This window comes from Rhamphochromis sp. 'chilingali' (assembly GCF_963969265.1).
Source record: "Rhamphochromis sp. 'chilingali' genome assembly, chromosome: 3".
NCBI lineage: Eukaryota > Metazoa > Chordata > Actinopteri > Cichliformes > Cichlidae > Rhamphochromis > Rhamphochromis sp. 'chilingali'.
Genome location: NC_137931.1, coordinates 13125790 through 13141831, shown reverse-complemented (window position 1 = coordinate 13141831; position 16042 = coordinate 13125790). Strand labels below are relative to the sequence as shown.

Below are 16042 nucleotides of genomic sequence, written 5' to 3'. Positions count from 1 at the left end.
GTACTGAAATCCGCTAGCTTGGATGTGGCTTTCCAAAATTAAAGCTACACTTTATTTTTTTATTTTCATCCTAATGAAATGATTAAAGTATAGAGAGGTGAAATAATGGGAGCCACTGAGAGACAACCTTTAAGTATCCTTTGTGTAAAAACAGCTGCTTTAAGTGAAATAAAACTAAAAAAGAGCAACTAAAAGCGTCAAATCTTCAATTATTGCAGGAAATATGGAGCTTAAAATTTCAGTCTGGACCATTTGACTCCAAAGAAAATTGATATTTCCATCTGCATTAATTTATATTTGTGAGGAAGGCCAAGTTCTAGTGAGCAACAGATATGAAAGCATGAAAGGAGGACCTGGGGTGCAGGTGGGTTGCAAAGGAGATTGCAGATTTCTTTTTTCTATATTTTTATTACTGCTTAAATTTATTTTAATTTGATTACTAAGATGCATTTAATCATTTTGATGTGCTTGCTTTTGTAAAGTGCTCTGGTCATTTGATGTATAGTAAATCCATAAAATGGGAGTGTGGCAAGCATATGTAAGGTTATATAACCTGTCAGGGAGCATTTGCTTCAACTGAGGGCATCATCAGTAAATACATGCCAAACTGCATTAGTTATAATGCAGTTTGGAGGCCATACTTTTAATGTGTGAGCCATGTTCAGTATTTTTTGGTGAACATAAAGTTACACACCAAGAAGGAATGACAACAGGTCTGCTGCTGATACTCTGCATCTCTGTCAGAACAGTATCCCTTCCAATCATTTGTATTCAAGGGTTGGCGATGTTTGCTTAACTGCGTGCAGGAGAATGTGGATGCAGCATCTGTTTCTGTTCTCGTTTCAGTCTGAGCTGTTGCAAGCGAGCGGGTGATTGTGCCTTCAGCCTAGAGAGAACAACCGAATGTAGATGAAACAATAAGAGGAAAAGTGAAGATGGATGAGAGGGGAGCTTGGGAGGCTGGAGGGGAAAATAAAGGGAGCTCAGACTGCAAAAAGGGATAGGAGAAAGAAAAGATTTTTGCTGTTTTTGCAGCAACTAGAATGTGTTGCTAAAGGGGAAAAGAGAGAAAGTGATACCACACAGCGCTGTGTTTCTGCATGCAGGGCTGAGGCGAGCTGCTAGCCCCCTGTGAGTCTTGCTAAAAATAAACGTGGGAGGAGAGGAATCCTCCTGTCTATCTCTGTGCATCTTTCTCTCCTTTGTCTCTTCTTCCTTCTCTCCTCATTCACTCCCGTTGCAGGTGTGTGTGGATGCATATAACTGTGCTGTTTAGTGTTTGTTTTGACCATTTCTACAGCTTAGTTAATCCAAATAAAAAGGCAGATGTTAAATTAACCAGTCAAAAACGGTGCTTGTTTTTCAATCCAGCAGGTTCTCTGCAGAAACTAGAAATGATTATAATAATAATCATTGCTGCAGTTAAATAGACTGGAGCAAAAATCAGATATCTCTGTTTACTTTAAATGAAACGATCACAGACTGACTCTGTGCTTACAGCAACTACAGGCACTCAAATGATTATTTCTGATGTGAAGATGAACGTGAACAGTGCAGTAAAAGTTTTTCTCTTTTCTCTTTAGCTGTTTCTATGATGCGCCACAGTGCTTCAGCTTTTGGATTTGCCGTAAGTCCAGAGTAAACACTCTACTTCATTAAAAGTAGAAATTGTAGTGACAGAATTCCCAATTACCAATGTTTACACTTTGCAGTTTGATGCCACGCTGGATGTGTTGTCATCTGTGATTGTATTGTGGCGATACAGCAACGCCGCAGCTGTCCACTCGGCGCACCGCGAGTACATGTAAGTATGATCACCTTTCACCCCGATCCACTCTGACCCGGGCTAAAATCCCCTTTATTTATAATGCTCTGCATAAGCCACAGACGGTATAAAACATGGACGTAGCTTCTGGGTCAGAAAAATGAAGCCAGTGTGTCTTAGCCACCATATGGCTACAGGTGTTGCTGCAAAAAGGCATTAGGTCTCTGCCCCCTCGCATCACCAAACACAATCAAAACAGAACTTCAGAGAGCAAACGGACGGCATCACGGTAGCGACATCAATCGTTTGTACTGTCTGTGGCATACATGGTACTTTGATTTAAAATGAAAACTTCCTCCATCAAAGAAAGCATACATATCCCAGGCAGAAAACTTTCCCCAGCCTGAGATTTTAATGCTTTTTTTGCTGGAGGAAATTAGATCAATTAAGTTTTTAGTAGTTTTTATTACTGACATGTGCTTTATCAGTCTCCTTAGCAACGCTAACATTTGTTTGTGATCGAGGAATCATCTGCCAGGCTGCTCCTCGTACATTTTTCCTTCACCACCAAATTTATTTGTAGCGAATGGTCTGAAGCAGTCAGAAGGTCTTAGCAGAAACATTTTCATATACTCAGTCTGAACAACTGTTGATGCAATAACCAGCAATTCACTGTAAAGTGCTGCACTGTATAAATATCAGATTGGCTGCACAAGTAAAGTTGTTTTGACCAGATATGATTAATCTTATTTTTATATACTTAGCTCGGGTACTTCCAGCCCATAAACAGCAACAACATGAATTCATGTATACTTAAAATTAAAGTTCAAACCCAAATACAGCTTTGACAGCTTTGCTTCTATATATAGTTTTCTTTACCCCTCAGGCATCAAAAGGCTGATGAAGTATTGTCACACTCAAGTTTGACTCAGAGGTCCTGTGAATGCGATAGCTCCAAGGAACCCACCTACGGTTTTCAAATTGATACTATAGGTTAGGGTGACCAACCGTCCTCTTTTCCCCGGACATGTCCACTTTTCACATTTCGTTCGGGACGTCCGGGGTGATTTTCGAGATTGATAAAAATGTCCAGGTTTTCCGACAGAGGACCCATGTGTGTGACGTCATCCCTGAACTGCTGCTTTGTGAGTTGTTGTTCTGCGCTCACAGACGGGACAGAGCGCGCAGCAACACACCTAATGATGTTTGAAAGATCCCAAAGCGCAAGTGCATCTTTTCAGATGAACTGCAAAAGAAATTTCCCTTGTACCGACCCAGTACTGGTAATTTTTCTTATGCAGATGAGGCCTTATTTCTGTACCATTATTTAATTCCAGAGGCTTTTAAGTTATTTGTTTGCACTTGTTGACTTGTAAAAGCCTATATGACATTTTTGTTTCACCATTCATTAACCGCACAGAGAAGGCATCGTTTAAATATGTTAAATATGTTTCTTTAAGCAAGTTCTTCATGACTGGGCCAAGTGTCCTCTTTTTTGGAAATCAAAAATATGGTCACCCTACCATAGGTGTAGCTACACTGCAGAAGCCTCGGTATGGTCTCATATATACGACCAATAAGACAAAAGAAGTCCAGCAATGTGATGAAATTTATTTCAGTGTGTCTACAATGGCCTGTGTGAGCGAGGGGAGAGATTGTGTGGTCTGCTCTGTCCAGCAGAGAAGTGTGTCAGACAGCATGCCTCTTCAGCTCCGTCAAGCTCAGCCCAGTGGGACCGATCACAGACAAGCGCCTCACATCTTATCTCTACCTGGCTGAGAATAGAGTGTGTGTGAGAGGAGGCTGCCCTTTCAGAGCCTGTTGAATGGTCAGAGTGCTGGCAGCCAGCAGGAGACTGAAAGAGAGAGACGAGCCAGTCATCACTTTACTTCTGCTCTGAAATAGTTGAACGGTGTTGCACCAGTTCATCCAGCATAGGATGGGTTGCAAGCAAAGCAAGTAAAATCTTTAGGTTTGTCCGTACTGGCGATTAAGTGAAACTTTCACTCCCTGCGTACACACAGACTCACACTTAACAGTGGAGTTGTGTCACGGTCTCACAGGAGTTGCTAATTGCCTTAGAGACGACAGATGAGCTCATATCCTCTGGAGACCAGACACTGAAGTGCATGGAAAAAGATTCAACAGCAAAGCATCTGCTTTAACATGAAAGCCATGAGGAAGCTAATAAAATGATAAATAATAAAATTGTTATACTTTAATAATTATATATTCTAGTTGTAGTGTCAGTGAGTTCTCAGACCACACCCATCTTTTTAAAGATCTATTTAAATATTTAAATAAAAATACTTCATAGGAGGAGATATAAATGTGTTGCGAATTGAAAAGAAATTAGGACATGAATCTAAGTGTTCTCCAATAGTCTCTTAGCTCTGCTTTGTCCCGTGTGCATCCATTTACATGATAAATGGAAACAAAAATGGCGTCTTCCTTAATCCCCAGAGTCTGAGCGTATCATAGCCAACCAAGCTGTCTTTGTGTTGCTCTTTAACTAACAGCTGTTTTTGCTATCCATACAAACTGCTTGTGTGTGTGCATATTAGTTAATGAAAATATGTTGCGGTAATGAGTGAGTTTCAGCTCTTAGATACACTTTTAACTTAAAGAGCTATGTTAGCTATGTCCATTTGTACCCTTTATGTTAAGCTAACTAGCTCCTAGCTAGCGACATTGTTCGCCTCGACGACTCTCTGCCAAAAAAGCTGTACAGTTTGCTAAACACCAACACACAATTTTCAATTTTCACCAAAGTTGTTTGCAGATAAAATTTAAAAATTTTATGGTTGAGGGTTTTGTGAGTTTATCAGAAAGAACTGCTAAATTTACCAGACAGACAACATAAAATGATCAGAGTAACAGGAAGTGTGCGACTAAAGACCTGTCTGATTAATTCCAACTGTATTTTTAATATAAATATTTGACAGCTTGCTAAACCATCATGTGAAAACATCTACACAAATCCACTTGAAAGCGGTCTTCATTGTGTCATTTCAGCACTGCTAAATGGAGAATCTGGACAAAGTTGAGGAGCTGCTCAGCCAGTAATTGGCTTCGCTGAGAAGACAGCTTCCTCTTGATCACACGCACACTCACACAGTCTATGACAGCTATACACAAACACACCCACACACACACACACACACACACACACACACACACACACACACACACACACACACACACACACACACACACAGACATGTTTCTGCAGACATACTCTGAAACAGTAAAATGAGAATCATCCGAGAGCAACAAAATCTAAATATAAAGCTATTTTCTGTTGCTGTCTTATACATAGCCACCACAGCGTGTTTGATTTGGGAGTTTTGTACACTGATTGGCCTTCTTGACACAACCCCAACAGGGATTTGTGGCTCTGGCTGGAATTAAACCTGTGACTTGCTTGCCACTATAGTACTTGTACAGATGCATAAAATATGGATCCATGTATTTACACCTTAACTGTAGCCTGGCGTCTTCCTCCTGCTGCAGTGTTTGTTTGTTAGATAGCCAGCGGCTTTGAGCAGACTGAGTGAGAGGGCTACTGATGCACAACGAGAGCCTCTGTGTTCTTTTTCTTAGTTTTTTGATCTGTCTGGGAATGATAGAGAAGGTGCGGTTGAACAGCAATGCCCAAGTACCGAGTGGTTGCCAAGGTAACAAGCTTTAGGTGTCAAAGTAAGACAAATTGGGGACTTTTGTTTTCCACGTGAAAACACAAATACCTCCATTGAAATCACCAAGGTTAGAGATGCTGTTGTTGTGAGCGTGTTGATATTAATAAGTGATCCACGTCTGTGCATTAAAACAGAAGCTGCATGCAGCCGAACACTTTGCTGGTCTTTTTGCTGTTCGGTTGTTCTGCTGTGGAGTAAACACCAGCTCGGAGCGATGATGTCATTTTCCAACCACAGGAAGCGATAGAGGGCTGTAGTGGTGGATACGGCGCTCCATTGTGTGTGTCTACGTGTGTTCGTGCACCCTGCTGTGGACTTCCCGGAGTGATGTTGGGTTGCCTTGGTTACCTCATCCGGTCAAAACCCAGGATGCTAAGTGTGGCTCAAGAGCAGCCGTCAGATTTGAACACATACACTTGGGTATTCATCCATGACCAGGACATATGCTCCGATTGGTTTTTGTGTCCCTCTAGACTTTGTTAATTGGGTAAAGGTGCTTAAAGGACATCTGCTGCTTCCAAATGAATCCTCCGGATCACTCTGAATAAATGTTATCCGTCATTGAGGATCGTTTAGGGTAGCAGGAAGCTGTAGCTTTATCTAACACTCTACAGTTATCATAGAAGTTGATGCTTCCATGTTCAGAAAAACATCTACTACTTATACTTGGACTTTAGTTTTAGCCAGGACCAGTATTTGGTAGTATGGCTCTAATCAGGGATACCGTTTTCATACTTGGAATGCATGCAAAGTCAGGGAGGAGGAGAAGCTTGAATGGATGAACCGTGTAAAATTGCAAAATCACTTTTCTCCATCTGATATACAGAAACTCCAGCTAAAAATGTCTTTAGATGAGATCAGTCCAGCCATTATTTCCCACTTATCCAGTTCAGGGTTGCAGGCATACTGAATCCTGAGCTGTTACGGAGTTAGAGGCAAGGCCAACCCAGAGAGCCCTGCCTGTCTTTGACTGTAGAGGAGAGCCCACATGCACCCAGGAACAACACGCAAACTACACACAAAGTCCTCAGACTACAGCTCTTTAGATGAGATGTTAGATTCTGGGTTTTTTGGCAAGTCAAAATTATAAGCGAGTCATCGATTTTATGGTATTTTTAATTTGGTAGTTGTTTTGATCTGTGTTGTTCAGCACTTTGGTCTGCCGGGTGTGTTCTTAAAGTGCTATACAAATAAACGATGATGATGATGATGATGATGATCGATTGGAGGTCTCCTGGAGAAATTTGAATTTAATACCTCATTGTTTGTGAAATCGTGGCTCGAGCCCTGCAGCCATGCAGCACCACTTTTATTGTTTGGGTTGGCCGTCGCATCAGGATCTGCTCAGAAAGAAAGAATGAAGAAACTAAAAACACTCTGTTTGTTGGTTACTGATCGCCTGTGTCTTCTTTCCTTTCCTCTGCAGAGCTTGTGTTATCCTGGGTGTGGTTTTCATCCTGTCCTCCTTATGCATTATGGGTAAAGCCATCCACGATCTGGCCACCAAACTGCTACCAGAAGTGGTAAGAATTCATCCATCACACTGTTCTGTGTTTGCTTTTAGACAGATTTGTGAGGATTATAATCGGACTGTGAAAAGAGACCAATTCTGCAGAGCACCATGCTTTAATTGTTACACTTATTGCACAAAAAGCAGCGGATGAGACAGGATAATAGTAGATTAGTTTACTACCACATGCTGATTTTCCTACATGGCAGGCAGGAAATGGCTCTGGCTGAGATGCAGGGGTCAAAACTGGATTCAGACAGAAGATGGACGAGAGCTTTGGATTAAGCGGCTTCCATATGGGATGCATAATGTTCTCCATTTAACATTCAGGGGAAACCCCCTAAACATACTAACATACTGCACACCATGGCAGCTGTATAACCCACAGCCACGTTCATCTCCCTGAACTCAGGCTGCCAAAGGTTTAGTGTGTAATCAGATTTTTCTGTGGAATTTGCAGTTATTTTTAAAGCTTTGGCAGATAGTAACCGCTCCTGTGTCTGGCCAGGACCAGGGCTCTGCTGTCCCTGGTGTAATACAGACAGCGAGCCAGAGACGGGGATTTCATTTAGAAGCTAAGAAAAGGCCAGCTGACTTTGCTCCCATATCTAATAATATCTTTACAAACAACATGCAGGATGTTTATTTGCATGAAGCCGTGTGTAGCATGGCTGACTCTGACTCCATCTTTGAGTAGTGGATCTGATTGGACGGCATACTTTCATCTTTGGTTGGTAGCTCAGGATGATGAGACCAAGACACAAAGAGGAGGGTGTTATGAACACAGAGATGCTATTGAAGATGAAATGTTAGGGACTCAAAAATGTATTAAGATCGTTTGGTTTTAAATATTTTCTTTGCTTCAGTGTTGCAGTAGATGCTGTGTGGTCATGTAGACGATGCAGTCGGACACCGTGTGTTGCCAAGTCTACAGCTCTGATTTATGATTGTCTTTTATTTCCAATGATCAGGTTAAAAATAGACTTACCTTTATTAGTGTGAATGCTTGAAAAGCATTCACAGTATTGTTCTTCTAATCTTTATTCTTCTATTTTATTATCTATTCCGTACGTTTTTTGAAAGCCTACTCCTTCAAAACCGTTCAACTTAGAAAAACCATTCAAACACCATTAGATTCCTATTCTTTTGGACATGATTGCTTGTATTTTTCTCATTTTTAACATTTATATTTTTAATTTTATTCAACTTTATTCAACAAAAATTTCCCATGTATTTCAATGGGGAGACCCTTCAAATTCTCATTCAACTTACTCATTTTTAAACTCTTACTACTTCAACATACGTTCACATAGAGCCACCATTCAAACTTTAAAACGAAGACAAGACATTCAACTATTCAACTTGTATTTATCTTTTCAATATCTATTATACTTTTTCTTCAGTTCCAGTTTAAGTTTCATGATGTTTTTTCACCCGTTTCAGAGTTTATAATGGGTGTGTATGGGACGGAATGTTGGGGCTAGAGTGAGACAGCTGAACTGCTAGAGTGAGAGGAGCAAAAAAATTAATCTTAAAATCTTTTTTAAAACTGCTGCTGTGTCCGCAGCGTTTGCTCTACAGGTATGATTTTACCCTCAAAACGTAGCCATCGCTGTCCTCTTTCATCCAATGTGTTTACTATTGTACTAGGTGTTATGGTTCTTTCATAAATGTCACCAATGCACAGCCTCCTCCCTCCAACTCTTCCATAGACTCTAATGTTAAAATGGCTCAGAAGGTTCGTTTGAAAATCAGAAGAGCATGGTGTCTTTCCACTGTCACCACGTCCATATAATAAACTCCACAGACATGAAAACTGAGAATTTGGTAGACTAGACATTGCTGTCGCTCACAGTGAAAGAATTTTGTCAATACGACTTTTACTTTTCATTTGGGAGCGATTTGTTTCAGCCTGACTTTTCTGTTCATTTTAAGCAGCAAAAGTGAGGCGCATGTCTGTGTACGTGTGTATGGAGCCATTGGGTGCAGTCACTATAGCAACCAGGCTCACACCTGCCTGCTTAACGAGCTCTCTCTGCCACTCTGCCAAGATTCATCTTAAGCACTTCTCTTTCAACTGCTGCTGTGTCCACAGTGTCACAGCCATCATTTTACCCTCAAAACGTCGCCATCGTTGTTCTTTTTCCAACATCTTGTCTTTCAAAGCTCAGAGATGTAAACTTTTTAAACTGTGTGGGTCCAAGTGGAGGGATCACATTTTAGTCATTCAGTGATTCAAAGAATATGACCTTTTAATATTCTTTCAGATGTTTTCTGACTCTAAATGTTCTTTTCTCATTTCTTAGGTTTTTCTAATTTAAAATTAAAACATTTTCAGCTTTTTTCCAACTTCTTCTTCTGTGTAACCTTCAGCTTTTAGCAGTTCAGCACTTTTGTTTTCAGGTTAAATTCGGGTTTTTTTTTTTTTTTATCTCATTCAAAATTTTTAACTTAAATTCAGTAATTATTTCATTTCAATGCATACATTCAGATTCAAGCATTCACACTGCAGTTTCTTCAGAAAATGCACTTTCTAGTTAATGTATTACTTTCCTGTTACTCTATATCACCTGTGCAATTGCAAGGTAACAATGTAACAAATACCTGTTCTAAAGAAAGGAGGAGGAGATGCGTGTGTTTTCTCTTTTATGTCCTTTCAGCACCTTTTACACACGAATGTTGTGATGACAGATTCTAATGTAGGAATCGTGCAATGCTGCTGAAGTAGTTTTGTGTATTTTGGCAAACATGAAATAATTTATGTAGGTAGGTGATAGTGAATGTTAAAAAAGTATATTTCACTGCAGTCCACACTGTGTGCATCTGAAGTGAGATCATTTTTATGGTTAAAATATTCAAGACTAATGTGACTCTAAATGTGCACTTTTGGTAGTCACTTTACTTTATTCTCACAAAAATATTTCAGAATCAGAATTAGATTTTTTTCCCCCCTGTTATTACTGTCTGTAAGTGTGTGTGTGTGTGTGTGTGTGTGTGTGAGAGAGAGAGAGAGTGTGAGTAAACCAAGTGTAATAGTGACGCTCACAAACCTCACGTGTGAAGACTCACAAGCTTTCACACTTCTGCAAATAGCGTTTTCACCTAGTTGCCAGTCAGTATCATCCATCAGCTGCTGTTTATTATTTTTCCTGCCTAAGTCATGTTCATTCAGCTTTGTCTGTGGTGGATCTCAGACGCAGCAGTAACTCGTGGCTGGTATGAGATAAATAAGAAATATTAAAAGTAGAAGAGATTAAGAATAAACTTATGGACACGAGTTTAATCCATCCTCTTAAATTCTGAATTAATAAAATGTGTAATGCTGTTATGTACCGTAGCCACTGTGTAGCCACTTCATTAGGTACACTTGTTGATGTGCTCATTAACACATATCTATTTAGATAATACATTGGCAGCAACTCAGTGCATTTAGACATGTAGTCATGGTTAAGATGACCTGCTGAAGATCAAACTAAGCATGAGAATGGGGATGAAAGGTGATTTAGTTGACTTTGAAAGTGGGGTGGCTGTTGGAGCCAGATAGATCTACTCGGATTTTCCCGCGCAGCCACGCGAAGGTTTAAAGACAACAGTGCGAAAAAGAGAAAATATCCAGTGAGCAGCAGCTCTCTGGGTGAAAAGGCCTCGCTGACAGACTGCTTTAAGCTGCCAGGAAGGCAACAGTAACTAAAAAAAGAAGAAAAAGCAAGCTCTTGTTACAACCAAGGTATGAAGAAGAGCATCTCTGAATGCACAGCACATGGAACGTTGAAGCAGATGGACGAGCAGCAGACGAGCCGCATGCCGCTCCTGTCAGCTAAGAACAGGAAACTGAGGCTAAAGTTCAGACCGTAGGACCCAAATGTTGCCTGAGCTGATGTGTCTTGATTTCTACTGCAACATTTGAATGGGAGTTTTATTAATGGTTCAGACTTCTGGTGGTGGTGTAGAGTTGTGGGGGATTTTCTTGGCATACATTCGGCCTCTTAGTACCAGCTGAGCATAGTGCTGTTGCTGATCATATCCATAACTTTATGACCACAGTATTTGTTATATAGCACGTGTACCTAATAATAGTGGTCAATGAGCGTATACGCGTGTATATGATGTTAACATAAATGCAGGTTGCCTGTCATGGTGACATCTTTACCAGCTTACTTACTCACTAACTCCTCTGTGTGCTCCTCACATTGTTGTTCCACATGTGAAGCTAACCGAGCTGGATGCTTTTCAATGAGACGAATCACATTGTTGGATCAGCTGCTGAGCAAAAGAAAGATTTTCAGATAATCTCCACAACTGACTCAGTCTCAAAATCCAATTCGTTTTTGAAGCCCTTTACAGCTTTATTGACCTAACTGTGTTTTCCTTCTATTCATGTGTGGCTGCGGCGAGGGAGAGAATGGCCTGTCGCGAGCACTAAAGTGGAAACAAAGGCAGAATGTGAGCGTGCCGAGACAGACAGATTGTGTTTTTCTGAGTCGACCCGCTCCTCTGCTGTCGCACACTTGGTTTCTACCAGACTGACTTCTGGTGCATCACAGTTGGAGATCTAAAGTTTGTGCCTCGCAGCCTCCCACCTTGTGCCAGTGTTGAAAAAATAAGATTTATTTTCACTTCCTTCCTCTCTAGAAAATGTTAATAAGGAAAGCAGCTGCTCAGGTACGCCAGGGTTGGACAGAGTGGGAGGTGTGAGGTGTGTGGAGGAGGATGTTTGGTTTGACACCTGACTGTTCCTGCTCTGCAGGTCCTTTGTGCCCAATTAATGTCAGTTAGCATCCAAAAACAAACCGTTCTCTGCATGACACAGATTCTGTGAAAACCTTTTAACTCCCAGCAGGGCTTTTCATATTGCAAATTAATTCTGACCTCTGACAGCTGAGAGAGTCTTACATTCTTGAGGTTTATGTAATCCTTTGCAAGGCCACAGAATGACGTTTAAATACAGCACAAAGACAAACTGCCTTAGTTACGAAGTTAAAAGCAAAAGCAACCAGTGCAGTCAGATTTGGCACCCAATAAAAATCTAATTGTTCATCAGCTGAATATTAACACTTTCTATCGTGTTTGTTTTAATCCACACACAAATTTAGTTGTAGTTTTATGACAAGCTACATGCTGACATTGAGCCTCAGAGGTGCAGGCTGGCAGATTCTGCACAGAGATCTATAGTAGTTACACGCAAATGTCAACTGCTGCATTCATATTATGGGCAGAGGCTTTTCTCTCTCTCTGTGTGTGTGTGTGTGTGTGTGGGGGGGGGGGTTCCCTCTGCCATTGGTCAAAATGCCAGCCTGCAACAGTCATGGGAAAATTGATTATAAGGTCACTGGGGGATTCCCTGTGATAACAGAGTGAGTCGCAGCATGCAATCCTTCATTTCAGCTGACTGGAAACAAAACTTTCCAAAATAACCAAATAAATGATCGACAGTGTGTGCCTCTGTTAGTACATTCACTCTTCTCAGCTCTTGACCCTAGCTACATCTATACCTAAATGTGTGTTTTTTATTGCAGTGATAGATATAATGCACTGTCATAGACTATATAAAAGATGGAAGTAGCTTCTGATTTTAGTCAAAAGTCCTAGACTTGTAAATAAAATGTCATTTCATTTTAGTCATACTTGAGGCATCTAAACATTTTTTTAGTCTAGTTTTAGTTGACTAAAACATAAAATGTAATCAGCTACATTTTATATTGTAGCTGACTACAATATAAAACCAATTGAATTGGTTTTTAATTCAATTCAATTTTATTTATACTTTATATTGTAAGGTAGACCCTACAATAATACATACAGAGAAAAACAATCATATGACCCCTGTGAGCAAGCACTTTGGCAACAGTGGGAAGGAAAAACTCCCTTTTAACAGGAAGAAACCTCCAGCAGAACCAGGCTCAGGGAGGGGCGGGCATCGGTTAGGGTCAGAAGTGTCTCTTCCTTGACGTCAAATGTGAAATGTATCCATGTGTCGTTTGCTCCTCTTTTCCTCCCAAACTTTGACATTTTGTCGAATTTTCATGAGATAAAGGGAGCACGGGAGCTAGTTGTACTGTATCCTGGAGGCAGTTCAAGTGTGCACATCTGACCTTGCTGCACAAGATTACTTGTGATTGGATCACTTTCAAACTCTTCCCGCCTTTCTACACAACTAAGTTCTGATCTCGTCTCTCCAGAACGTTTTTATCTAGTTTTTATTCACTGACAAAAATATGGATACGTTTAATAGTTTGTAGTTTTTGTCCTTGTGGGTTAGTTTTGTTTTGTTTGTTTTTTACTAAATTATCGTCTCGTTTTTGTCAGAAAAAAAAGGTTGTTGAGAGAAAAAAATAATTGGTCAGTTAATTTAACACTGCTTTAGGGTGGGCTTACCTTGTGACTGACAAGGTTTCGCAGTCATGTCTGCACCTCACCCACCACACCGTTTCAAAGCACCTGGACGGCGATGGTTAAAACACTCGGTTCAAAGCTTCACAACAGGACTTTGCTAACAATTGGCTGAAGGCACAGTGGCTATGTCCATCGTTTACTTACAGCCTGTGTGTAGCGCCTTTTTTGTTTGTTTTTTTACAGCCTGCAGCCAGGCTTATTTTTTGCTTTGAAAGACTTTAAGAATTGTTGTTAAAAGTTCACATTAAGAAGCATTTCTTTTAAAAGTAACTCACCTTATGAGGATGTCTAATGAACCAAAATGAGCTATGTCTGGTTTGAATACGTTTCCTGTTGCTGAAGAATGGTCAATGCTTTGTAGATAAACAATTAAAATTTTAGTTTCAAACCTGAGTCACAGCATTGACTCAGGTCTATGCAGCACGCTGAGGTTTTCTTTCCATCTCCTCTTTGATGTGCGCGAGCTTGCCAAAGTAGCTTTTCATGGCTCCGAGGCCATAGTACAATATTAATGTTGCTGCAGAGGCTCTGAGTGCTCTGCAGCTCGCTTTCTCTTCTCTAATCCATCTCTCCTCCTCCAGCCGTCCTCTGTGCATTTACATCTCAGGCATTTAGTGATGTGGCCCTCAAAACAGATGTAAGTAAGTAAAAGTAAGTAAAATTTTATTTATATAGCACCTTTCAAGATAAAAATCACAAAGTGCTTCACAGAAGCTAACAATTTAAACATGTAACAACAAAGTCATGTTTAAATTGTTGAAAACCAAACGGATAAAGCGCAGGAAGCGAATCTGTGGCTCAACACTAATCAAAAAAAGACTTATCAGGAAGAGCAATTACATAAGAGCTACAGGGAGCAGTGGAGAATATTGTTGGACCATTACTGGAGGTAAACGATACTGAAGGGAGGTGGTGATGATTGTGGGGGTGTCAGGGTTGTCAGAGATAGTGTCTGTGCTGTTTTGACAAGGAGGCAGAGCAGCTGGATTCATCAGTTCAGTGTGAAAAAACTTGTTACTGATGTAGTTGTTATTAGACTCACAGTGTTGGTGAGCTTGGCAAATGTGACGTTGTGCTAAAATGTTGCTTTTCTGAATAACCTGTAGGGATTGGAAGGTTAAGTTTGCTAGAAGGCAGCTACAGTCCCGAGCTGTGTGCTGCCTTGTGATTGTAGGTGTATTGAAAAGACCTTGTCTTTGAATTTGAACGAAGAGTCTGATAGATAGGGTTTGGTACACAGTGAAGTACTGGTTGTGTCTATAAATACAGATATTACCCTGCATGAGCTGACTCACTGAGTAGTAAAAGAAACCTCAGCAGTCAAGGCCATAGACTGTATATAAAGGATGGACATAGCCATTGGTTTTGTGACCTTTACATTATAAAGTATCAATGCTAGACTTTTGCCTGTTGCTCCTGTGTGGGTGGGTGGGTAGTTTTTATTTGTTATTTTTATTGACCTAGAATGTGCTCTAGGAAGACCAGATGGTGGACTCCTAAGTAATCAGCTAATGCTAGCAATGCTAGCAGCTAACTTTGTCTAAAAACATTCAACCCTGTACAAGTTGCTGTTTGGTAAAATTTCCTGTTGTGAGCTGATAGTAATCACTGTCTAAAACAAGTCTTGAAGTGTTTTGAACCAATGCTGCACTTTTAACAAGGAGATTGAATCCCACTCTTGGTCTGTTGTTTTTGTTTCTCACAGGACGATTTCCTGTTCAGCGTGTCCATTGTCAGCGGTTTGATGTGCATCATATTGGCTGTAATCAAGTTCATGCTCGGCAAAGTACTGACAAGCCGAGCTCTCCTCACTGATGGTAGGTGTGCACGTGCAGAGAGATCATAGCTTTTTAGAACTTGTAAACTTTCTCAGCTTTCCATAGTGATGCCATCACAATCGTAAAAATCATGGGTTTGTCACTCTGACATGTCTGTCAGCTCCAATTGGTTTCCTAAAGTTGCCTCATAGTTGATGAGATTACAGGTGCATGGAGCCAGCTTAAACATCTGTCACACTACTGGGTTCTTGGTGAAAACAGTGGTGAATATCACAGTGACACTAGCAGGTTTCTGGGAGCTGACCTCTGAACCCTCAAAGCCGACTTTGACTGACATTTGTCGTCTCTTTCCAGGATTCAACTCACTGCTGGGGGGGATCATGGGCTTCTCCATCCTGATCAGTGCTGAAGTCTACAAGAACGAGCCCAAGGTGTGGTACCTGGATGGAACAATAGGTGTCCTGATAGGTCTGATCATCCTCGCCTATGGAGTTAGGTAAGTGGCTAGTACTTGGTAAAAAAAAATGGCGTACCTTTTATTTGGTGTCATGAGATAATTGTTGATATTGCAGCAGAACATATCCACAGAATGAATAGAGGAGCTGGGGTGGAGGTGGGTTGCAAAGCAGCTTGCAGAGCATTGGTTTGGACATTTAGTGAGGAAATGGTATAAACTAACTACCCGAATAAATACTCTGTGGTGTTTTAAGATAATAAAAGCACAATGAAGTCAGAATACCTCCATCTGGAGTCAGTATTCATAAAACCAAAGCTTACAAAGTGATTTGGTGTAATTACACTGTGTTAGTTCTGTGTGGAAAACCAATTTCAGTGTGTGCAGTTTTGTCACTGGATTCATATAAAAGCATTGCAAGTTATATTTTGTACACGGGAATGA

At 40.6% G+C, this 16042-nt stretch overlaps 1 protein-coding gene across 1 annotated transcript in view; it reads left to right on the top strand.

Moving 5' to 3' along the window:
• LOC308393193 (transmembrane protein 163a) overlaps window positions 1-16042 on the top strand; it is a 33330-nt gene that overhangs the window by 12501 nt on the left and 4787 nt on the right. Inside the window, exons 3-7 of the mRNA XM_080876750.1 lie at window positions 1584-1627; window positions 1713-1804; window positions 6890-6986; window positions 15072-15183; window positions 15499-15640. Of these exons, the coding sequence (XP_080732876.1) occupies window positions 1584-1627; window positions 1713-1804; window positions 6890-6986; window positions 15072-15183; window positions 15499-15640 (487 nt within the window). The remainder of the gene's footprint in view (window positions 1-1583; window positions 1628-1712; window positions 1805-6889; window positions 6987-15071; window positions 15184-15498; window positions 15641-16042) is intronic.